This window comes from Solanum verrucosum, unplaced genomic scaffold, assembly GCF_900185275.1.
Source record: "Solanum verrucosum unplaced genomic scaffold, falcon-dt-bn FXZP01000261.1, whole genome shotgun sequence".
In the NCBI taxonomy this organism is placed as follows: Eukaryota; Viridiplantae; Streptophyta; class Magnoliopsida; order Solanales; family Solanaceae; genus Solanum; species Solanum verrucosum.
Genome location: NW_026019969.1, coordinates 12,006,762 through 12,032,630, shown reverse-complemented (window position 1 = coordinate 12,032,630; position 25,869 = coordinate 12,006,762). Strand labels below are relative to the sequence as shown.

General features: G+C 30.1%; 3 protein-coding genes across 4 annotated transcripts in view; 1 reads left to right on the top strand and 2 right to left on the bottom strand.

Annotated features, from left to right (window-relative positions):
• The window catches only part of LOC125815767 (uncharacterized), a 162,375-nt gene that overhangs the window by 33,182 nt on the left and 103,324 nt on the right, over positions 1 to 25,869 (top strand). The window lies entirely within an intron of this gene.
• On the bottom strand, positions 2 to 1,518 carry LOC125815777 (LOB domain-containing protein 37-like). Its single transcript, XM_049495330.1, has 2 exons — positions 806 to 1,518; positions 2 to 685 (listed from the first exon to the last, which is right to left on the bottom strand). Exons 1-2 carry the CDS (start codon positions 987 to 989, stop codon positions 216 to 218), a joined length of 654 nt encoding a protein of 217 aa, XP_049351287.1. The 5' UTR covers positions 990 to 1,518; the 3' UTR covers positions 2 to 215.
• Positions 9,200 to 15,621, bottom strand: LOC125815759 (BTB/POZ domain-containing protein NPY2). 2 transcript variants are annotated; one of them, XM_049495310.1, is made up of 6 exons: positions 15,466 to 15,621; positions 14,824 to 14,893; positions 13,920 to 14,055; positions 12,439 to 12,508; positions 10,620 to 11,795; positions 9,200 to 10,050 (listed from the first exon to the last, which is right to left on the bottom strand). In XM_049495310.1, the coding sequence occupies exons 3-6, from the start codon at positions 13,979 to 13,981 to the stop codon at positions 9,478 to 9,480; spliced, it is 1,881 nt and encodes a 626-aa protein (XP_049351267.1). In that variant the 5' UTR covers positions 13,982 to 14,055; positions 14,824 to 14,893; positions 15,466 to 15,621; the 3' UTR covers positions 9,200 to 9,477. The 2 variants fall into 2 exon arrangements, with proteins under 2 accessions (XP_049351267.1, XP_049351266.1); XM_049495309.1 differs by having other exon boundaries at positions 14,824 to 14,888; positions 15,466 to 15,615.

The window sequence follows — 25,869 nt, the reverse complement described above, 5'->3', positions numbered from 1 at the left end:
AAAAAGAAAGGGCAACTCTCATTTTTCCCTCAAAACTTCATTAATGGAGAAATCCAGATGCCATGGAAGCATTTTAATTAATTACCTCCTTAAGTTACCAAAAAACTTACAACTAGTAAGTTTGAGATGCGTAACATTTTTGACAACAAAAAAGCAAAATTCGCTTCTGAAGCTTAAGTTAATCAGTAATCGGTAACTAAAAGTTGGATCAATCTTCAAAAGAACAATCTAAGAAGCTTTGTTTCATTTCCTTGTTGTGGATTTTGATGGTATACAACCCCACTTTCCAAAGTTGTGGTATCAGATTCATCGGAATTCAATGAAGGCGTTGCCGCTCTTCGTTTCTCCGTTCGCCGGTTCAGTTTACCTCCGGTAACCATCGTTGATAATCCGGATGTAAGTCCGAGATCTAGATCCTCCGACACCTCATCTATAATTTTCCTCTTAGATTGGAAGTTGGAGCTTTGTGATCTAAACAGATCAACGTCGTTTGCTTCGGAATCAAACTCCGGCGAAGCAGTAACACCTGAAAACTCCGGCAACGGCCGTAACACGCCTCCTTTAAGCACTGTTTCTACCGCCGACTGGCACACGTGCCAGTTACCCGTCCACAGTAATCCTACTGCTCCGTGCACCGGGTTTACCGTCCTTCCGCACGCTTCGAACAACAACGACTGAAATAAAGCTGCAGGTACGCAAAACAAAACTACTCAGCATAATTTATTTATTTTTAAATTCAAGTAAAATAAGAATTTTATTTGCGTTAAAAATGGCTTCATGCACTTGAATTAAAAGTAATTAGTACCTGGTCGTTGCGATTCGGAAACGGAAGTGAGGAAAGACATAAGGCCAGCTCTGCCGAAGAATTTGGCGACGAAGACAGTGGCATTGGCTTGAGCATGAGGGCTTTCAATGCCTTGTAAACTTTGTCGGAGTATGCAATTCTCATTGCAACCTTTCCGGAGAATTCGACAGCCGTTGCAACTCATGATGAGAAAACGTAAACTTAAAACTCTTTTCTAAATTATATATAAACAAACAAAACTTGAAATTAATAGGAAATGGAGCAATGTTGAAAGTAGAAGGGAGATTCGGAGAAAATAAAAGGGAGAGAAATATATAGAGATGAAAAGGAAGGTGGAGCAAGGGGTATAGGATGTGGGGAATTATTGGATGAAGTGAGGTAAACCGTGATTAAGAAAGTAAACTATGGTTAGGTGAAGAATAATGAGTGGCTTTTGAGTAAAATGAGTGGACATGAGATGAGGTTGAGTGGGAAAGGGAATAAAGTATTAGTATTGTACAGTGGGGGTTGAACTTGAGGGCTTCCAAAAGTATTGGGTAATTAGAACGGCTCCGTGTCTCCGCAAATGGGTGGGTATAGTGCAACGCAGCGCCAGCACTTGAGAATCTTTTCTCCGCCCATTCTATGGGAGACTCTGCCCTCGATTTACTCAACTTGCTCCACTTACCAACGCAACTACGTCGACGAGTGCTCGCATATCTTTTTCTCCACTAACTATTTTTTTTCCTTTCACATTTCACTCACTTTTCAACCCTTCACTTTGGGGATAGGATAATACATCTTCTTTTAACTTGGTGTTAGAGTACTAAATATTTATTTTGGAGTATACAAATAGATATTTATATTTATATAAAATTGGATAAATAAATATAGTAAATTTTATTAAATTAATATTGGGTTAATTACTAATCTCTCTAAGATAGTAATAGTTTTCTCAAGTCTCGATTTGATTCAATAGAAAAAATCACTTATTTCGATAAGATAATAAGATAATATATTTTCAGAAGACACTTATATAAATATATGGTCCCATTAATATTATAAATTAATAATTCTTTAAAAGTACAAATATATCTAAGACAATTTAGTGAAATATGATTCTATTATGTTTTGTTTTTTGTTAAAATTTAAATCTAGTTGAATCTCATCTCTAAATTTTCTTATTGCATCCAAAAGTTTCAATGTTGGCTTTTCGAACTGCACCATAAAATTGTGAAGTGTTCTAGATGCTATAAGTGTTTCCTTATGGTAACGGGTTCTAAAGGTATTATATCATCCTCAACTTTATCATCAACATTATTTTTTCCAATGATATCCACAATTTGTTCTTAACTCTGGACTTCTGATCATGTATCATTTTCACTCATTCAATAGGTTATTAACATCCATTTTATTGTGATAACCGATATCATTAATCACGAGCTCAAGTTCATGATGTATGATGTATTCACAAGTGGGTTCATTCAAATTCATGGAGATTTCATCTCCGAACAAATTTTGTAGTATTGAAACACTTTTTCGATTAAATAATGCCTCTACAAAATAATACTATATTTTATGGTTCTACCTCTATTAATTTAATGAGGTTTTACTGTATATGCATGACATAAATATTTATTTTCAAAGATATCTCACATTCTTTATCTTAATATATACTTTAAGAGATTTCAAGGACGGTTCTATTTTTAATCATATTTATCCATATATTAGTGACTCGGATATTACTAATTATGTTATGGTTTTCTTATGTATAAGAAAGTACTAAATAGAGAATATAACTAATAACTTATTTAACTTATACATAAGTTGAAACACTATCAAATAAGGGACTAAATATTACCAAAGCTAATATCAATAATTATTTTCTCAAAATTTATTAATATGGGGTGTTTTTATGTACCATAATTAAGTTTAAAAAAAATTGTATATGCAAATATATGTCATAAATTCATGAGATTGATTTGGAGTTGATACCTGAGACGGATAAGGTTTTATCTTGCTACCTCTTCCACTATTTCTTTGGTTCTTTCCCCTCTATGCTGACTACATAACAACAGAATTACTGTATATCTTTTACTATCCAAAGATAAACATAGCAGTAGTAGATAAAGACGGTCCATCAAACTTTCTTTGTAATTTCAATACATATCGTATTTGAAAATATTAATCAAAATTCTTATAATTTGATTCTAAAAAATGAAATTATGACAATTAAATATATACAAGACATTTTGGCTTCTTTTAGAGCAGCTGTCAATATTGACAAGAGGACCATTAAGTTAAGATTTTACATTTCTTCGCATACCATGGATGTTCCCGAGGGTATGCCAGGACCAGAACTATTGGAATTTTGGACTTATATATAGTAAAAATATATATACTCTAATATGTTATGCTCCATTAATATTCTTTTCTTTTTTATCTACTCATCAACCAACGTGTTAAAATTACTCATTAGTTTCAATTATTTAAGGCAACGCTTTCAATATCTATAACTAGAGACCGTGGATAAAAGTCAAATACAGAAGCACATTTTCTCCAGTTATTTCCTATGATTCTTATAGTGCCATTTTCCTTTTCTTACATTATTGACTGGTTGAGATTGGTGTAATATTGCCCCAAACTTATATATTATTTCCTCCGATTATTTGGTATTTTAAAAAAATAGATGTCTAAAATTTTACATAAATAAAGTAAATATTTAACGAAATAAGATGATATTTTTATACATAAATATTAATAAAATAATCAAAATTTCTCCTAATTAATGTTTTCTCAAGAGAGTATAAACTATAAAGTGAAAGGACACAAATAATTTGAGATAGAAAGAGTAAGTATATTAATTTGCATTCAATAACAAGTTGGAAAGCCATGGAAGTGGTGTGATTAAACTATGTTAGGGGTAGCAAAATCAGCCTATAAAATCATGTCCTCCCCAACCCGTTTAGGTTTGAGCGGTTAATTATCTCTTTTAATTTATAAACTCAATCAATTATAATCTGATCAGATTAATTCAGCTCAGTTTGCAACAAATTTTAAGTATATGGAAAATAAATCAACCACACAAATAAAATTTGAAGAAACATAACTTTATTGATAAATATGCGGGTACAATTCTGTTCCTTCCTTGATTCTACTCTCCTAAGATTTATCCATGATTCGAGGGCCTTGATTCTACTCTTCTAAGATTTATCCATGATTCGAGGGTCTTGATTCTACTCTCCTAAGATTTATCCATGATTCGAGAACCGTTAGTAGCGTATTTCTCGAACTAGGATGATTTAGATTTGACATCTATATAAATATTCTATGAATTTGTAGAATATTTGAGATGCCTTTTAAGGGTATTTAGTACCCTATATATAGGAATGAACTAGGGTTTAGGGTTGAGTAGCCTCCAAGAATTCTAATTGAAACTGAACACACCTTCTAGACACGTCTTGTAGAGTCCCACAAAATTTCAATATCTACAAGCTCATTTAAAAATTAGATTGATATACAATCCATATTGACTCATGAGATATCCTATTTTAATAAATGGACTTCCCAAAGTGAATCTTAATTAAATAAATCTAGTTTAGTAACTCTAAATTAAACTTATTTCATTCAATATTCAATAAAAGTTTTCATGACTGAAATTTGAAACTTCTTATTAAAAACAAAAAAAAACACGTTTATCACTCTATCATAACTTTTGGTTGTAATTATTGGTTAATTAGTTAACCACTTAACCATATGGTTAGTTTGCTTATTTTAATCTCTTATCTAGAATTAAAGAAAAGTAGGTAAATTATTGAATTGGACATAATATTTGCCATTTGATATCAACATTTCAGATCCATCAATAATTAGGAGATCGAGACCAAAAATGCTCTATTTTGTCATTGCCTCCTTTCAATTTATTTGTATATTATTATTATATAAGGGTTATGAGATTCAAAAGTTATAAGTTGTTTTTCACTTATCAGATAATATATAATGGGTAGAAAAATGAAATATATTAGTACATCAATATCTAATAATACAGAAATGTATAGTTGTGGGGATAGGTTGAGTATGGCCCATGATAAGGGAAATAGATTAGCTACATTGTATGAGGTCCATGAAGATGATTGAGATTTGAGAGGAAGGGGCAAACCAATTTGAAAAGTAGTTGTCAGCTAAAGTTGCAATTGTCCTTTCAAGAACATGTAAAGATTTTTCTCATTTATTTCCCTACTTTTTTAACGTGAGATTCCCTTCTTCTTATATATATCTATTCATCTACTGATGGCAACTTATGACTCATCCTTCACTACACCATTCATAAAAGCCCTTCCCCACTTCCTCTTTCCTCTTTTTAAATTGCAAAAAAGTTTTTAACTTTCGTGCACGAGTCAGAGTGACAGAGACAGAATTTTTTATCATCATCATTTACTATGTTTATAAAGATCTACGGGGCTTACACCCAATAATTAATTAGTGATTTGTAATAATAGGTAAAATAAATATGATATGATAACTCTTTATATTGTCAGCGTATATAACTCAAATTTAAGTCATATAACTAATGGTTCTATTTTCAGTACTGCTACTGATCCCTTTGGTTTCTTATATGTTTTTATATTGTGAGAAATGCTGATGCAACGTATGCTTAAATGATCAATAATTGAAGCAGAAGTCCATCCATTATAAATTCTTAAAGTGGCCTTTTTGAGTTGTTAACTATGCATAGAAGACCCCTGTCTGAACTAACTCTACCAAAAAGTATTGTTAAATGCTTCATCAGTAATACCAATATGGATCACTTAATTAATTGTTTGGATTAGTTATAAACAGCTGTTAATTATAAGTGATGAGTCATGACAATACATCACAAGCCAAAAGCTGTGAGATTCCCATTTGTTTTATTTTTCTCGTGTAGTATTAGCCTTTGGATATATTAAAAGAATACCAAAAATATTTTGGGGGAAGAATTACATATTATTTATTAAATTGTTTGATATTATCAGTGTAAATAAATTAAATTAATTATATTCGTGTTTCAAAAAATAAAATCTGCTATAAGATTGGATGATCATAAAAGATATGGCAATATTCAAGGATAAAACTAACCTACATTCGATATTTACCTCAAGCCATAAACATATAATATGCGTTTACACATCAATTTTTTAATATTTAATTAATTAACATACATTCTCACCTTATTAAATTACTTATTTTATATTAAGTCGAGGAGGAAGATTCATGGTAAGTTCATGGTAAGTTACGTGGCATCTTAATCCAAAACATGAGGGTCTTAATCTGATGTGGACCACAATAATAAAATCCATAACTAGCATTGGCTCCACATAGAAGTTGTATCTTTATTATTATTATTTTTGGAATTTAGGTGCAAATTCCAATGTAGAAATGATGTATGCTAAGAATGGGATTCCAATCCATGAAGGAGGATGTTTGGCACTAGTTGAGCAGTTAGTCCAAATTAAAATAATAATAGTAATGGGAGTTTGGGTTCCAATTTCCAAATACATATGTAGATAATAATTGGACCACCTCAAGTAAGTTGAGAAAATTCCAAATAGTAGGACATTTTGGACTTATTATCATATAAAGCAAATGTGTCCTTCCATTGGTATAGAGAGGCAATTGGTGTTTTATACTCTCCAAGGGGAGAGCCACATGCACATTGCCCCCCCATCAATTCAATTCAATTATTATTTTTCTCTATGTTGCTTGATTAATTATGTGATGACTGATTTAATTGAGCAGTTTATAGTATCTTTTAGTATTATGTTGCTTGTAAATATATTGACTTCAAACTAATTAGTTTAGCCCTACATTGCATATGTAAGGTGGTACAATTTTTCGGATTGAAGTGGCAATCTAATATACCATCACACTCAAGGTTATTTAGGTTTAAAACTTCTAGTTAACTAGTCTCTGTTGAAATTTTTTCACTTATACATACATATGAGTATTTAATATGTATGTACTACCTATCAAGGCTTACAGTCTAGTCGTACAAGTAATTTTTTTCACGTAATAGTTGTGGATTCAATTCTCATTGACCACACGCCTCCGTTCTCCCTTACCCTGCCCAATCCATCATCTAATAGAAATAATGATAATTAAAAAAAAAGAAAAGGAGCTTGCTATGCACTAGTGATACAAAAATGTACATGTGAACAATTTTTATTTTATTTTTCAAATTCTGTCAAGTAGTCCTGAGGAAAAAAAAATCAGTTATAGACTGTGTCTTGTATGTTTAATTAATAACAATAATAGTGGTTAGTCGTTTATGTATTTTGTGACTTCACCTTATCTATAACAATTCATCAACCTAAAAACAAGGGCATAGATAATTTACTAAAATATGGCCAGCCAATTGTTAGAGGTCATATTCTTCTAATACTTTTATTTAATTGGCTTTGCCTACTTGGATTAATCCGCCAAGATAACTTAAAAATTTCTCTAATACACGTTGCTTTGTCTTTTTCATTTTAAATGTAAGTTAAGAATTTTAAGTATGACTAATCATCCAATTTCAAAGATAAGATAATTATCTGGTTGTTTTTAGTTACTTTGTAAATGTCATTTCTGTGCTAATTTATGAAGAGAGATTAACAACTCTTTAACACCTTATGAGCTTTGAGATTTACGTTGCGCAGGGAAATAAACAAGTTATTACAGCTATGTGAAAATTACTGCCTCCCTGAAAAAGAGAGATTTAATTACTTGGTCTGAGCAAACATGTTTGTTTTGCAATCTATTTTGAATCTGATTTTTTTAAGAAGAAATAAATTATGTAATTGTGTTAGTCTTACGGTTCAATATTAGTTCTCCACCTTATTATAAGTACTCTCTCTGTTTAACAATAGTTTTCCACGATTGATTTGACACATGAATTAAGAAGCAATAAATGATAGAGGTAATCTTATCAAAACACTCTTATTAAATATAAGTCATTTAAACATTGAAAATAGATAATATTTAATAGCAAGGATAAAATAGATATAACATGATAAATTATTCATTAATTTTATAAAAGTGAACAAGTATTGTTGGACATCCCAAAATAGTATAGTGGAACAAGTAAAAATAGACGGAGGCAGTACTTGTCAATTTATAAAATCAAGATAGAATTAATTAAATTTTCTCAATTTTATCCTCATAATTAGTTGTATTTTAAAAAGTGTAAGCAAGCTTGTAAAGTTCTAAAGAAGTTTCTTAAGGGTAAATTAGTGCAACTGCACTTCTTATTTATGATTTGTTAAGGAGCATGTAAATAGAAAAGTAAACAACTAATATGAAATGGAGAAGTATCTTTCACGTATTTCCATAAATTTAGCTGCATTATCATATATGAAAAATTAATGATTTGATTATTGGGCCAATAATTATCCTATTGCAGTCCATAATCCACATTTGAAGGGATCAATCACTTCAATGAGCTGAATAACAGATGAGAATTGGGCTTCTAACATTTATAAGTTGTGTTATAAATAGGGAAACTAAGCAAATACCCATAAAAGCAAAATAATTATAAATATATATCCTTTTATATTAATATTCCATTAAATAATTACACTATATACCTCCAAGTAATTTTGCTTAACTAATACTAAATCAGTATCATATACTGTATTGGTATCATTAAGGCTCATAATTACTTATGAACTTGTAATTATTTTGAATTTTATGGCCTTTTTATATAGTTTCTCCTTATAAATGTTATTTTCATGATATAGTTAGTAGAGTATTCAAATTAATAATAACAAGAAAAATATTGAAATTAATTTTTATTTCTTTCTGTCCATATAGATCCATTATATGCAAATTGTTTTTAATGTAGTATTCTTCATATAGTAAGATAAAACTAAGAATTGATTATAGTTAATAAGATATTACCCATGTATTTATAATACATTACTTTGTTATAGAAACTTTATTTATCAGTATGAAGATTTTTAATTAATTAGTTGGAAGTTTTAAATAGTTTTGGTACAAAGTAGATGGTTTTTTTTCTTAATTATTTATTATATAAATTTTGATATATATTTGAGTGTTGAATATTATGTTGTGTGAAACTAAAACCATATAATTCACCGTTAAAAAAATTTAAGACTAAAGGAAGCTTTAGTAGCTTCCCCCCGTTAGAAATAAGTTACATATCTTGGTGTTAGGACGATTATAAAAAGCTGAAATGGGCTAAAAACTTCTTCAAAAAATATTTTTTTTTTGGGCTTAGCCAATTTGAGTTGCAGTAAAAAGAGCTTCTCAGGCAGGAAATACAAATTAATCGAACCAGTAAATTCTAGATAAGAAATGATTAAAGCAAAAAAAGGGGACACTTGGAAATGAAATGTATATATAAAATGAACTTAACTTTGCCATTCATAAGCGACAGTGTGCTTAGACTGTATTAAGTCTAAATTCACAGTAAAATTTCTTATATGATACTAGCACACCATAAAGTCATAAAAATTTAAGAGCCACCTAATGTTAGAACATCTATACAATAAAAGCTCTATTTTGTTGGGTTGGCCCATAAGAGGCTTCATTTCATCCTACAAACTTTTTGTCAATACTATATCCTTCATTTTTCTTCTAGTCTTTTGACATATGCTAATATCATTTTTAAGTCCAAAAAAAGGCCACCAACAATGCATTCCTAAAAGCTGTTAGAACTAAGAAACTGAATGCCTTCCTTTTCTTGAAGGTGTAGATTTAGCTTCTTCCAAGTTATTAGCCGATCCAAGACTCTCGGACGAATCTGAGCCACTATTCTCCCCTTGTCCACCTTTGTTTGACCAGATTTTCGAAAACAGCCTCTTTGACATGAGCAAACCTTTCATTTTACTCATGGCAGCCCTGTCTGCATGGCTCTTGGCATCAATAACATTAACTTTGTCATTCGTTCCTCCATTTCCCATTCTTAAGGCTGCCAACTCTCCCCTCAAAGCCCTGAGTTCTTCTGCAGACGCTGCAGCATCCCAATCTTCTTCTGTATTAGTTGTTGCAGATCTTGAGCTTCCATATGAAGCACTGTTAAGGTCCCTAATTGCTTTTGGAAGATCCGGAGTACTGCTCCCAGATGAGGCGTTAGCCCTGACTTGCTCAAAAAAGAGCACTTGTACAACAACACGAAGGGGAAGCCTCTCATTTTGGACAGCATGCATACAAGCATCCACGGAGAGCTTCTTGCAGTCCATCAGCTTACAAATTCTCTTCCTCTCACTCTTGCTGATTCCAGGATGCTCCTACACAAACGCAAAGTTCAATAAGTACATACAGGGCATTCATTAACACGAACTATATGCATTGAATTCAACCATACCTAACCTATACCTTCCATATGTAGAATTCGGATTATACAAAGAAAAGTTGCTGAATTGACAAATGCTAGATAACATTTCCCATCATTTTTCCAGAGCAGAAAATTACTAGGATATTTTTGTAACACTTAACAAAATGTGAACTGCCCTCATGGAGTGAGCTTTCATGACTAAAGAAACCAAACAAATAAGTTTATCAAGGGGATTTTGCAGGATCGGTTTGTTTACTTCTTTTTTTTGGTCTGCGAGATCTTTTGACATGTTTCATTTGGACACTAAAAGTTTCTCCACAAACTTGCCAAATCTTACATGATAAATGAATATAATTGACTTCAGAAAAGAAACATATTTTGAGATAGCATAGATGCGACATTCATTTCCCAATGTGGTTCAGTAAACATATCCATGTTGAAATTCTAATCAAGGGTGGAGGGGAAGGTATCTGCTAGTTATTTCTATTAAGCAACTGTATGCAGAAGTCAAGGGAAACTCACCTTAAGGTACATATCAACTGCGCGATAAATTCCATCATGACCGGGTCGAGGGAAATTGGATACCATCTCTGCCAGACCAACAAATGTTGACAAAGGGAGATTAGGATCTTTTGCAATTTCGGTAAGATATCCATCTACTAACTTTGCCACCATCAGTTTTGAAGCTTCTGATAAAATCCCTGGTTTTCGGACCTCCTGAATTTCATCTCCATCTTCCAGCTGAGGTTCAGAATCCATATCTCTCATCACAAACGCTTCTAGTATTTTCTGGACAACATGGGCATCATACATGGTTCCTTCCCCATCTGCTGCTCGAATCAAAAGATCATTCACAGAAGCTTCCTCCAATTGCTGTCCTATTCTTTTGACTAGTTCTGCCTTCACTGTTTCTCCAGAGTCTAGTGAAATTGATGCTTTTAGCAATTTTAACAAGAAACTACAAGAGACGCTACCTTTCTCAGAGGGCAATAGCCATACCACCGTATCCAATATTGGGCGACATTTGGAGACATCATTGAATTGGAAGGCGCCTTTATTAAAGCCTGGAAACCTTCTATATGCATAAGCTTTGGCAGCTTCTCCAATAACTTCAGAAGAAACAATCCCTTTGTTTTTTATAGTGATAACCACCCGCTTATACAGATCTACTTCAAGCTCACATAAATCCTCAACCCACCAATCTTTCGGCACCATGCGGCTTCTAATTCCATTCAAGTTAGGATCATTTCCATTCTCTTCTGGAAGCTTTTTACGATTATAAGTATAGGACCAATCCACCCTGGAAACATCAACCGAAGCCCTGGATGCTACAGCATCAATGCAGTGGCTGGTCAACTTCAGTTCCTCGCACATGCGTGATTGAGACTTAGTAGTCTGTAGAGCTATTATTGAATCTTTCCAACTCCGGAAAATGCTAGAGTTCAGGAAAACATCAATCTTGTAGACCAGGTTTCCTTTCTCAAGACTTTCATTCATACCGAGATACTCAGCAGCACACCTTGCAGAAATGACATTATAAGCATTCAGTGTAACAGTCATGCCGTAACAGAATTTAGCACATATTTCGAAAGCACTAGGTCCTCCAGGGATGTCATGAATGTCAACTTCGTCACAATTGCCTTCACTTGCATTAGAAACCAACTTTTGCAAAGTTGCACTCTTGGACAGGAGAGGAAACTGCAGAGTGTTTTCAGTAAAGAATGAGTAATCGGAGTAAAAAGATGGTTAATTCAACAAGTCAAATACGTAAATAAGACATTTTCATTGATCAAGATACTTCAAATATGAAAAGCACTTCACAAAATTGTATTAAAAAGTTTAGCATCATAAAAGTACTCGTACAGCAAAGCAGCACTTATTGGAATTATGAACAACAGCTACTGCTACTGTGATACCTATCAGTCCAAGGCAATCATAAGTACCACAGTGTTGAGTGAAGGTGACCATTAAACTTGAGGCTCATGCACACACATGGAATTTATTTATTTGTTATTTGTTATTTTTTTATTATAGGTAATGAGCAAATACATCGATTATAACTTTGTGTATTAGCACAGACAGCATAAGACAGATCAAAAAGAACTATTCAGCTACTATGCTGCAGTCTATTTGACACACCAATGAATGCAAGAAACCCATGCTAATGTAGAAAATATAATAAATAAGTGGAAATAGTAAACAGAAGCATAATTTGGACCTACTGTTTTCCTCCCTCCTTCAGGAGAAAAGGCACTCTACTGCCATTTCACATAGTAACACACAAAAAAAATAAAAAAATGCATGATTAAATTATTACTGTGTACTTGTTAGACCATTGTACCTTATGCAGATAAAACTTCACATCTCCTACATTAATAGTGATGTCCGAGGCCAACTCTGAAGCAACATATCTGTATTAAGAATCTGTTAGTAGAATTCAGAAGAGTCTAGACAGATCCATTAACAATAACAATGATAAGGTTATTAAAAGTCATGGTATAAATTATAAAACCAACTGCTACACCTCAATCCGAAACATGTTGGGGTCAGCTATCCACGATATTTCTCCATTTTAACTCATTAGTGCTATAATCATACTAGATAGAAGTAGGAAAAAAAAAGGTAAACATATATAAATAATAATTTTAAAAAATAGTTCTGTATATTTCTTTTCTTCACCATTATTCTAACTCAACCAAATGAAAAGACACTAATCTTCTCTTTCAAAACAAGACTAGAAGGATGTGAAATCATTTAATTAGTAAGGCACATATTTCCTCTCGGCAGAAAAATCTGATGGCTCAAATTCATCAGCTCAAGTCATAAAATGAAGTAACAAGGTTTAATCAATCTTGTTGAGTCATCAGATCGAAACTGGTGAGGCATAATCCTGCCGCATAAATCATAATTATTGTTAGCTACCGGAAACCAGAGTGAAAAAAAATTGAAAAAGAGCAACATAAGTAGGCCCTTATGTCTGCGCTTATATTACCACGCTGATGTTATAGGCCGTTTATACCCACAATTAGAACTTGCGCAACGAAATCTTCCGCATCTGACTATAACAAATCTAAGGGGTTAAAAGTTGAAACCTAAAAAATCAGTAGTACAAACTATTCAAGCACTGCACAGTACTGATAAATCTTTTATAGGTTTGATGAGTATTTCATAAATGAAGCTTTTGAAATCAATAGCTAAGACTAGACAATAATATTAATCAAGTCGTTTAACTGAATAAGCTACACATATGCCAAAGACAAATGGACCATCAAAATATGGCAGGCAATGTGGAACTGGAAACTTCAAATGGCTGGATACCTTTATTTGACTATCTGTTAGGTGAAGAAATCACAACAATAAAAGATGGAGTCTATCTCTAGAAAACACCCTTATGTTTGGCATTCCTTCTCAGTTCTCCCCTAACAATACCAGAAATAGAAAAGTGAATGGTAATAAAATCTAAGTCCTAGGATAGATTTGGGGAAAGATTAATTAGGATAAAGAGTAAACTTGATATAATCCTTAAAACGATTTTCTAAAAGAACATCCTAGACCCACCCCCACCCACTCAAAAGTCAATACAATAATATAGGACAGAACACAAGTAAATAGATAAGGCTGGATGTTGACATTAGATGAAATGCCAATTTATTCAACACCAGATACATAAAAAGACAGACACTAATTAATTATCTTGAGAATATGAAGATCAGTTACAATTCTACAAAAGAAAACAGCAATGGATGGCCCATATAATCGACGAAGAAGCTTTTAGAAAAAATAAAAACTTTAAAAAAAAAAAAAGCTAGAAGAAGATCTGACCTGACATTGTTCCCATCTGTCTGAAAGGTATCAGGCTTGGATCCAAGTTTCATGAACTTCATCTTGACAACTTAGAAAGATCTGATTTTTGTTGACACTTGAGAAAATATACTTCCCTAAACTACTCAACAAATCACTGCAAAATCAAACAATACGCTTTGTTCATAACCTGATATTCCCAATGTTCAAACATAACCTGAAACCAAGGACAAATAGCTCCAGAAATGGAAAAAATGTAAGAACCCAGGTGTGGGGACCAAGTTTCTGAATATAACCAATTTTCCTCAACTTCAAGGGAGAGAAGGGGAAGAGTAATGGGATCTCAAAGAGGGGTATTATAAGTAAGTTATAAGATATAAGGCTTAGTATGACCGAATCTTGAAAGTAAACAAAGGCAAAGCAGGATGAGCTATCTTAGAGTAAGAGAAGAAGAAATGGTTAGTTTAATTTAAAGAAAAAGAGGATCACTTAAATGTGAAGAGAGCCATTAAGAGAAGAGATTGTTTCCTTGGTCGGCGGCAAAGCCCACGGACCACGGGGGCTCCTTCTCAACCCAGGAGACATAAACAACAGACTCTCTTCACTAAATTATTCACAAAACCAGTAACTACACACCCCCACTAGCATCCATCTGACTCCACCCCACCATCTTTCTTTAATACTACTTTACTTATTTACTCTTTCTTTCTCTCTCTCACACACACGTAGACTTTACTCTTTGCTTGTTTCTTCCACAAATTGGTTCATTTTTTATATAGAAAAAGTTCAAGGCTTGAGTTTCAGACCACACATAAAAGAAAATCTTTTAAAAGATCCAAACTTCCAAACAGAAATCACATGTAAATCTAAACAAATGTAAGATATAACAGCATTTTTTAATTGAAAGTTGAGAGATTTGAAGAACCTGCAACGGAAAACAGCATCTTGGTATCAGTTGAAGGCACTACCAAAACGGGAGACAGCAAGCATCTAATCTTTATAGTTTTTGCAAAGCCAAAAAGAACAAAAAAATTAATGAGAAAGATCACAAGAATAAATAGAAGCATAGTTTATAATGCATTATTTCAAAGGACAAAATCAAACATCACCAACGAACAAAATCTGTAGAAACAAAAAGAATCATCTCAGAGAGAGAGCAGAAATCTAGCCAGTAAAAAATTCAAGAAATCAAGAAAATTTACTTTGTATTTGAAAGACACAACCCAAAAGCCACTCCCTTTGTTGCATGAAACCCCTGTGTAGAAACACAAGAAATCTACTTCAAAAGCAAGAAGAAGAATCAAGAATACCCACAAAAATACAATCTCAAATCTTTTTAAAGAACCTTTTTTTTTTTCAAGAAAATAGTTTTTAAAGAGATAAAACATAAAACCCCACATGCAAAAAATTTAAAAGAGCACACACACCAACAAAGCAGAACTAAAGCCACCATAGTAATGTGAGAATCAAGAAAATGAGTTGTGTATCCTGTTTCCAGTAACTGTGGGAGAAAAAAGAAGTAGAAAAATATAGCCCAAAAGGCCAAAATTTGCTAGTATATGCTTACCAGTTTTGCTAGAATCAGCACAACAACTTTATGGTATCAGAAATTTTCTATTTTACCATTTCTTATCAAAGGACAAACCATAAAAAAGCACATGTCCACTCAAATTTAAGAGTATTTGCTTCTTCTTTTTTCCTTTTTATGTTTTTTTAACCTTTTCCCTATTCTTGTTTCTTTTTTTCCTGTTTTTTCACTCTGTAATTTTCAGGGCAAAGTGGGAAACTATTATTTATTTCAGTACAAAAAGATTGGGAAGGTTGTAGTGATGAAGACACCCAATTTGCTATGATATGCACGCCATACTGACACTCTGCTTTCTTGCTCCCTCCCTTCTCTGGTTTTTCTCCTCTTTAAAGTGATTGGTTTTAGGACTAAATTATTCTAGAATCATAATTTTGAGATTATAATTTCTAAGCTAATTTATATTATTTGAAATAATTAAGGTAAAATAATATCAAGATGATAGATTGATAATTAAGTTTTAAGATAAAATTTTATATTATATTTAATTGACGCTGGAATAATAATCAAACACAATATAAATTTAATTCTAGATTATTCCATCTTAATTCGCGTATCAAACAAGTCAAATGAGTATGTTGATTGTAGGATGCATTTAAAAAAAAAACGCATGCATTAACTTTGTATATTAATAATATTTTGTTTAATACACTTTCTAATGATGGTAATAATGTAAGGGGTCGTTTGGTAGAGTGTATAAAAATAATATTAAATAGAGTGTATTGGTAATAAAGCACTGGTAATGCATGTATTAGTTATATTTACATTAGTTATGCATATAATATATTTTTATGCATTGTTTGATTTGATGTATTAAAAAAATATGTGTTGTATTTACAAAGGTATCCTCTACAATTATGGTGAAAAAGATGTAAAAGTGTTTTTGAGGGGTAATTGGGTCTTTAACCATGCTAATGCATGTATGTACCCTTTGCATTACTAATACCTATAAACTCATGGTATAGTAATACACTTCTCAGTATACAATAGAGTGTGTGTAACTAATGCTTGCATTAGTTATACATAACATAAAAAATTGTACCAAACAAGGTACTACTAATATACAAAGCTAATGCAAGCATTATTTTTATTAATACTTTGTCAAACGATCCCTAAGTGACCAACATGAGTTGTGGTGCAGTAGTGAAACTGTTTCACCCTTAATCAATGGTCTCGAGTTCAAATCATGTGTATGTAGAAAATCTTATTGGAAGTGTCACCTCCGAATGGGTCATGCAGTGCACGATCTAAATTTAATCGAAGCTAAAATACTTGCTTCGGATGCCGGGTGGAAAATATTTATATATAAAAAAAAAACAATGCAAGTAGTTGTAATGCATACAATAGCTTGATTAAAGACATATTATGGAGGATATTTTTGAAAACAAATAAGTAATAGTATTCGTAATGCAAATGATTTTAATTCATGCATTAGCATGATTAAAGACACAATTATCCCTAAAAAAATCATATTCTTTCAGTCATATTTGTAGATGGTATTTTTGTAAATAAATATTTTTTGAAAATTAAAAAATGTATATTATTTTTAATACATTAAACCAAATAGTACATAAAAATAAACTCAATATATATATATATATATATATATATATATAATTAACACAAGAATTAATAATATTAGCATTATTAATACACCAATATTCCATAAATTTCTTATATGGTGTTTATCTCAAAGTCTATATCAAAATTGACCCCATTATTATTACTAGTAATTAACTAGGAACCACTCCTTTGTACCTCAAAAATGACTTGTCAATCCAATCAATAATTCTTTAAAAAAAATCTTTTAACTTTTTCTTGTTTATAATCATTGTGTTTGTACTTCTATAAAATCTTCCAGGATCACATCTCCCATCCCTCCACTGCACATACTGGGTGAAATGAAACATCTATCAACACTTGTCGAGTCAATTCCCTAAATGGTCATTCAAGTTTAGGAAATTGCCTTGAAATATCATTTATATTTCATTTAAAACCAAAATAACACTCAACTATCACTATTTTCCTTCAAATATACCTGATACTCCAAAAGCCTCACTCTCTCCTAGTTGGCATGACATGTCATTAAAGTCTTTTTTTTAATAATGACTAATTTAATTCATTAAACCCATTTAACTAAAATAATGATCATTTAAAAAAAAAAAGATATATTAGTTTATTAAGAATAAATTTTCATACTTAAGAATCTTTTATCCTAATTATTTTTTTTATTTTTTTATGCGATGAAAAATAGTTTTTTTTTAAAAAACCTATCATAATGTCATCAATTTTGACTAATTATAAATACATATATTGAAAAAATATTGATATATAAATCACTTATGAATGTCAACTTCTATCAATTAATCATATATTATATAATGGATCAATAATATCAAAGGTCGATTAACTATTAAAAAATAATTAATTGGGTGCTTTGAAATCCATATATACTCACAATATATTTTTTTTTAAATAAAATAAAATAGAAAGTGAATAATATTTATATTAGAAAATAAAATTTTGATCTTTATTTATCAATACACTAATCTCATATAATATGTATATTATTGAATTAAAATAGGCAATTCAATTAATTATTACTTGTATTTCATGATTTTGGGATGAGATAAGAATATATATTGGTGTTTAATTGTATGAGAAGTTAAAATATAATATAATATAGAATAAAAGAATAAAAATAAAAATTAAATTTTAAAAAAAGTTAAATAATAATTTTCTCTTTCATACCAATTTTTTTGTCAACCTTACAAATTTATTTGAATACTTTTATGAAAAAAATGCTTAAAATTTTCAAATAATTTACTTAGCAATTTTAAAAATTATCAGGTAATAATTGCACACAGAGGTTTTTCATTGAATTTTGTTTGGTAAAAATATATAAAGGAATTAGATTTTTTAATTTTTTTTATAATCTTCATAAATTCTCATGTAATTTATATATTTGTTTTGTAGAGACATAAGTTTGATGAATTAAATAGGTCTATTATTTTTTTTAAATGATGATTTAATGACATGACGTATCAACTAGAATAGAAGGAGACTTTCGAGGTATTTAGTATTATTATTTTTGGATAAAAAATATAACCTTATTCACTTTCTATTATTTTTTTAAAAAAAATTGTAAGCATGAATTTCAAAATACACAATTAATTTTATTGTAATAGTTAATTGATCTTTAATATTATTGATTCATTATACAATTTATGATTAATTGATGTAAGTTAACATTTATGAGTGATTTGTATATCAATATTTCTTTTGAATGTATGTGTTTATAAGTATTCAAAATTGATGATATTATAGTACGTTTTAAAAACCTATTCTTCATAACAAAATAAAAAGTTTAATTATGATAAAAGATTCTTGAGTATGAAAATTTATTCTTAATAAACTAATACATCATTTTAAAAAAATAATATGATCATTATTTTAGTTAAATGGGTTTAATGAATTAAATTAGTCTATTATTAAAAAAAAGACTTTAATGACATGTCATGTCAACTAGGAGAGAGTGAGTCTTTTAGAGTGTCAAGTATATTTGGAGGAAAATATGATAGTTGAGTGATATTTTGATCCTAAATGAAACATAAATGATATTTCAAGGCAATTCCCTAAACTTGGGTGACCATTTGGGGAATTGACTCACACTTGTCTTTGAAATCATATTACTTTATTTTTTGATATATATATATATGATAATACTTGCCTACTAATTATGTGATACCAATGAGTTAAACTTAGATTTTAGTAATATAATCAATATATACAGTAGGACTTTTTAGATTCAATATTCGTTAAATTTTTATACTCCCTGATTAATACTGTACCTATCAGCAAATTCTTACCATATATAAATAAGTGTGATACAAATTTGACAGAACTCAATAATTTTGGCTCAAATTATATATTTATATTAAGATTTAAGAAGTTTATCAAAAATATATACAAATATTAAGTTTAGAATCTTATTATCACCGCTTGAAATCGAAATTATAAAATTCAAAACTCATGGGGTCGTTTGGTTGGAAACAAGTTGTCCCAGGATAAGTTATCCCGAACATAGCAACCAAACAACATAATTTTTTTTTTATTCCATCACTATTAGCCCATAGTATTAAAATTCCTCTATATAAATATACTGAAAAAGTGAAGTCATTTTATTATGTATATACTGTACTGGTGTGAATCCTATAATGTGGTCAAATCAACTAGTAGAAAATCTTGATCTGCATGCTTTTCTAGAATAATAAGAGGCCAATTCCACTATCATAAATACAAAACACTTGCATGTCGACTATTTTCAATTTTTCCAATCAATGCTAAAAACGACATTTGACTAATTGAACACCCTACATTTCAGGTGGCTAATGAAAATATCTTCTATTTCATATTACTTCAGCTCTATTAATCTGATTGATACATCATACATTCATTGAATTTTTTTTTAACTAAAAGTGTTTTAATTTAATGTGAGAAAAAAAATCGGAAAAATACTACTCTCTAACTTTAATGTACGTCTGTGCAATTTTTAATATAAATTGAACTAGGCAAGTGGCAAGCATACAATATGCTCCAACCAAAGGAGCCACCAAGGATATATATGCAATTTTGAGCAATAGAATTATTATTTGTTATGTAAATACTATCTCCGTCCATTTTTAGTTGTCATAATTTATTTTATTAGAATTAAACTATAAATTTTGACTAACATTTTATGATGTATTTTTCCATCATATTGATATGCAAAAAATTACAATTTATAGTACTTTTCATATAGTTTCTAAATTTTTTTTAAAAAATATCAAATTAATACAATCTAATTTAACTTTAAAAATTAATTAAATTGACTTTTGAAAAATATAACATGACAAATAAAAATTGACAAATATTATTATTTCTGTTCCTCCAGTTTACAAGGCACCAAAATCTCTGGTTTTTCTTCATTACCCTAATCAATAGCACTTGACTAGGTCTTTGTATCTAATGACACACACATGCTGCTGACTCTTCAACTATAATTATACTTTTGAAAGTCTATGAAGAAAGAAAAGTGACCCACATTTCAAGTAAACACTTGTCTACAACGGCACAGTTGTGGGAACTTGAAGAGTGCCCTCCACCTTTTAGAGGGAAAATCGTATGAAATAACAAATTATTAATTCAACTTAAATGTTATAGCTATAATTTATTTTATTTGTAATTCGCAGCAAATATCTTTTTTTTTTGTCATCTGATTTGGTATATAATTAGTCATTTTCGATATACGATTACCCATTCGGTATACAAATGTATAAAATCCATTTATGTTTGTATAAAGCGAGAGAAAATTGTATATAAAAATGTAAATACATATATTTTCATCATATACACTTATAATTATAAAAATTACAATGTATAAATGAATTCATACAAAACTGAACAGTTTGTATAAAATTGGATGTATCTAGAGAATTCTACAAATCAAAAGTTCCATACCAAACATAAAATTTGTTATGGAGCACAATTATGCAAACTATAGCTATAACATACAAATATGATTTTTATGTTTGCTGAAAGTTGTTCTTTAAAAAAATCGTAGAGATTTTGTCATACACATTTTAAAAAATTACTTATTAAAAACTTCGATTAAAATTGTTATTTGACGGGATTATTATTTATTTCTCCACAATTTTTTTTACAAAATGTAAAGAAAGTATCGTAAGTTTTTCTAAAAAAAATAAAGAATTGTCTAGATCTTCTGGAAATAAAATTTAATAGAGTAGTAAAAGTTAAATTTACAAATAGATACCACCATGTATTTTGAATGGTATTTGACCCCCAAGATAGTCAACGATTTTTTCGTCAATGAATTCAAAAAATATGTTTGATTACTCTTAAAATATTCTTTATAGGGGAATAATATATATATCACTTGATTGGAGGATCCTCTTGTGTTTGATTTACTTTGACTCATCACATGCTTAATTATCATCTTCCCAACTTGCATGGAATCCACGAGTCCACGTAGTATATATTTTTATATATACAATACTAATAGGAGTAATAATATGATTTATTTTATTATAACAGGTTAATTATTTACCAATTATTCTTGTTAAAATATAAATCAACACTACTATTAAATATAGAGATAATTACATATAACTGTATTTAAATAATATGATTGTGTAAATATATTTATATCATCGGAGGGTTTGGGATTCAGATTTGATGGTCAGTAGGATCAAATTTAAGGTCCGGAACAATAATTGAGATTGACTGTTTTCTTTCTATTTACTTCTGTTGATTTAGCTATATATTGATTATTTATGTTTGGTAAATTATTGTATAGCCATTTAGAAGAATATTTATAACCCTCTTGTTTTGTTTATAGCGAAACAATTTATATTTTGGTGATCCTAAGATTATTACTTTCGATTATGAATGATTTTTTCATGTTAAATTTGGTGTTTTTTGTTTTCGGATTTACGTATTTTCCTCACAGTGGGGTGGTGTGGGGGACAATGGTGCGACATCGAGACAAGAAGGATTCTCTCTGCCTAAACTTTTTATAATATGTTCATAAGGAGGATTTACTAATTATCTTCGTAAGATTCAAGATCAATAATCATTGAAATTAATTAATTCGTCATGGCTGAGCGCAATATTGCAAATTAATTATATAGTATTTAATTGATTATTTAACTTGTTTACTGCCACTGCTTTTTAAAATTTCATCGTAATAACTCAATTAGCACATGGCCACATCCCCACCACCAAAATGGCAGATTCTACGTAGATATATGGCTTCTTTTGTACTAAAACACTGATGTCATTGCTTAATTAGCCACAATTTTAACTAAGATGGATTTGATTCTTCTCTAATTATGATTAGCACCATCTGGTTATACTCATGGCACGTTGCTAATTAATCTCTTAATCACATGATTAAGAGTATATTCATATATGGCCATTTGTCAAACTCACAGGATGGTCAATTTTATATATAGATTATGGACCACTAATCTACAATTTTTTTTCTTTATGTTTTTCTATTGGTTCTTTTACTTTTATTGGCTGAAAAAAAAATATATATGCAAAAAACTGTATCCACAAAAAGGTAGTAGATTCCAATTGGGAACATTCTGGTTCTAATTGTCCATATTCTTGTGCTATAGAATCAAGTAGGATGATTTCAATAAATATATTTTAAGTTTTCTTTATTTTTTATTACCTATACAAAGAAAAATATCAACACAAATTAACTTATGGTGTCGTCTTCACTTAATAATCGTACCTTGTACTCCCTCCGTCCACAATTGTTTGGCAGGTATACTAAAAATAAATGTTCAAGATTAATTGTCAATTTAAGCAATCAAGAAATAATTAGTCACTTTTTTCCAATTTTGTCCTTAATGATTGTGTAGTTCAATTGAAAAGTTATGTGGACTTTTGGTATTCTTGATATAGTAGGGTTATATTAGTCAAATTACACCTTGTATTAAATTTTCCTTGAGGGATGTGCATGACCTTACCCTGACAAACAATTGTGGACGGAGGGAGTACCATTTATTATAGAGAACATTTTGGAAATAACAACATAATAGACATAATAAGGCTTTATAGTTATAGTTTGATAAATGCGTTTTATAGCTATAGTTATGTTTGCTATGGATGTTGTGGTTTGTATATTTCTGTCTGTTTGTATATTTTGCTTGCAAATATACAATAGGGCGAGTCTATACAAATTTTGTATTTACACATTTAGGAATTTTTCAGAACTCCATTTGTATATTTCGCTTGCCAATATATACAAACAAGGTAATTTATTATGATTTTTTCATAAATCGTATACAAATAGCTAGGGTAAGCATATACAAAAAACTGGATTTATACATTCATGAACTGAATTATACAAAATTTGGATTTATACATATCAAGTGAATTATACAAATCAGACGTATAACAAGAATTGGAAAACTGTAGTGGCGAATTATAATTTTCTTAAATTATAACTATAATACCTAATATAAGCTAAATATTTGTCATTTTACATAATATTTCCTTTATTATATCTCAAATTTCAGTCTTCCGTATACATATCTAAAAAAAGTAAATAGAGCGATTATATCATTTTCAATATTGTCTAGATCATCCTTCAAATAATTAGTTGATGATATTTTAAATCATTCAATAAGAACAAACTTCATAAGCACATAATATAAAGAAGATGATATTTTAGATCATTCAATAAGAAGAAACTTCATAAGCACATATTATAAAGAAGAGATGATCGACAGTCATAAAATTTGTTTTGTTGGCTAAGTGGTAAATGGGAATATCATCAAAGGTTATCATAGAGTGACTAATATGTATTTTTTTATTCTTAATAAAAATTTCGAGTTTAAATCCTAGAAATGAAATTGGCTTATTGGAACTAAATGATTTAACCCTTAAAGTGAGATTTTTTTATGCAAATCTGAATTTATCAAACTTTCAGGATTACATTATATTTGACGAATATATTATGTGTTGATTATTTCTCCATTCTTAATCAATAGTTTTGAGTTTAAATCATAAAAATACTTTTGGTAGGAATCATAAGGCACTTTAATCTCTGTAATAAGATTTTACAATACGGATTCAAATATATCAAACTCTATATCAACTATCAAGTATCGAATTTTGAGCGCGAAACAAATAAAATGAGAATGGAGTATAAGATGGGGATAGGAAATAAATGCAAGAGAAGAAACAGGCTGGCGTTGACAAGGAGGTTGATTTTAGAGTTAATATAGGTCCAGCTTTAGCATTAAATATTGAGTGTAACTGCAGAAATATTATTTCAGAAAAAATAATCAGATCCTTTAATTTTAATGTCTAGAAAAATAATAGCCCAGCAATCCTCTTTCTTCTTGTCACTTCTAAATTGGAACCTACAACTAATAACTCCTCTTAATTAATTTTGAACTCCACCAAGGACCATTAACAAGAATTGTTGTACAAAAGTTTGCATAATTTTACTATAAAATAATTTATCATGGTAGGTAGGGGCCTGATTTTGAGTACATTATAATCAATAAAAAAAAATAAAAATTCTACATTTCTTAGTATGAAACAAATAAAAGTTTGAATATTTTGACTAATAAATTGGACTTTCAAATAAGGCAGTTCACACAACTTTAGTGTCAAACCCAACCTCTAATCACTTGAACAAATAGTTGCAATTAGAGGAGACAAAATCAATTCATAAACCCACTAGATATTAACTTTGTTGAAATATTTTTAAAAGTTATTTTTAATTTGACATTTTATAGCTAGTACAAAGAATAAAAATCCAATTGAAATTAAGCGGGTTGAGTTATGACCTGAAATTTAATATATTATAGCTAGTAACTCTTCTCTCCTTGGTTTGTTTTCAATCAAACGTACATCCTAATATTTTCTTTAAAAAGCAAAAATCATAGAGTGTACAGTTGTGCAATTATTGAACTTGGTACCACAAAAATGATTAACCGAAAAAAGTAAAGTAGCTATTTTTTGAGATAATAAAGTAGAAATTATGTCATTTTCAATTTACGAAAGAGAGCCAATTTATTGACTTGTACGGTTAAATTAGGGTAGCTCTGCGATTAAATGTTGCTACCAATGGAACCGATAAACATGGACGGAGGAAGAGTATTAGTTACAGGTTCGATTAAATCTAATAGATTTTATAGATTATTAATTTAAAATTCAATATTTATGATAACGTGACATTTATGCAACCAAATGTCATTAGAAATTATTATTTTAAAATAGTTTCTACAAAAATTGAAACATGTGTTTTGAAAACGAAGATCAAATTAGTAGTTCTTGGAATCTTAACATTTTTAGCCAGTCCGATATAAGATTTTTATGCTTAATACAATTTTCTATAATCGTGTTTTGAAACCAAACTCAATTTTTAGTTTTTGAAATCTTAACATTTTTAGCCAATTCCTATATGAGTTTTTTATGCTTAATCCTCCAACAATCATGGATCATCTTTTTATAACAAACAACCCACAGCTAGAATTCACAAAAATAGCACTTCTCAACTCCTATAACTGAAAGTAATAATTTTCATTGAGTTTTAAATTTCATAAGTAAAATTTGAAGTTTCGAGTTGTCATAGAGATTTTTTACTCGTAAAATTTAAATTTTTATGAAAGTGGTTACTTTTCAAAGGGCGGGTCTAAATGTGGCTAAGCTTCATACTAATAGCCCAGAGTTTAAACAGATTTACTGGCCTGGGTTATCGGCCCATTTCTAATTTATTGGGCCAACTTTTCTTATGATCGTAGAGTGGGCCAAGCATGCTACTGGGCTAATTATCTACAACACGCGAGAAGCTTTGCTTTC

Coding starts and splice junctions, on each gene's coding strand:
- LOC125815777 (XM_049495330.1), bottom strand. CDS start 989: ATGAGTTGCAACGGCTGTCGAATTCTCCGGAAAGGTTGCAATGAGAAT. Junction 686..805: donor TTCCGAATCGCAACGACCAG/GTACTAATTACT, acceptor GCGTACCTGCAG/CTTTATTTCAGTCGTTGTTG.
- LOC125815759 (XM_049495310.1), bottom strand. CDS start 13,981: ATGAAGTTCATGAAACTTGGATCCAAGCCTGATACCTTTCAGACAGAT. Junction 12,509..13,919: donor ACAGATGGGAACAATGTCAG/GTCAGATCTTCT, acceptor TTCTTAATACAG/ATATGTTGCTTCAGAGTTGG. Junction 11,796..12,438: donor TGAAGTTTTATCTGCATAAG/GTACAATGGTCT, acceptor AACACTCTGCAG/TTTCCTCTCCTGTCCAAGAG.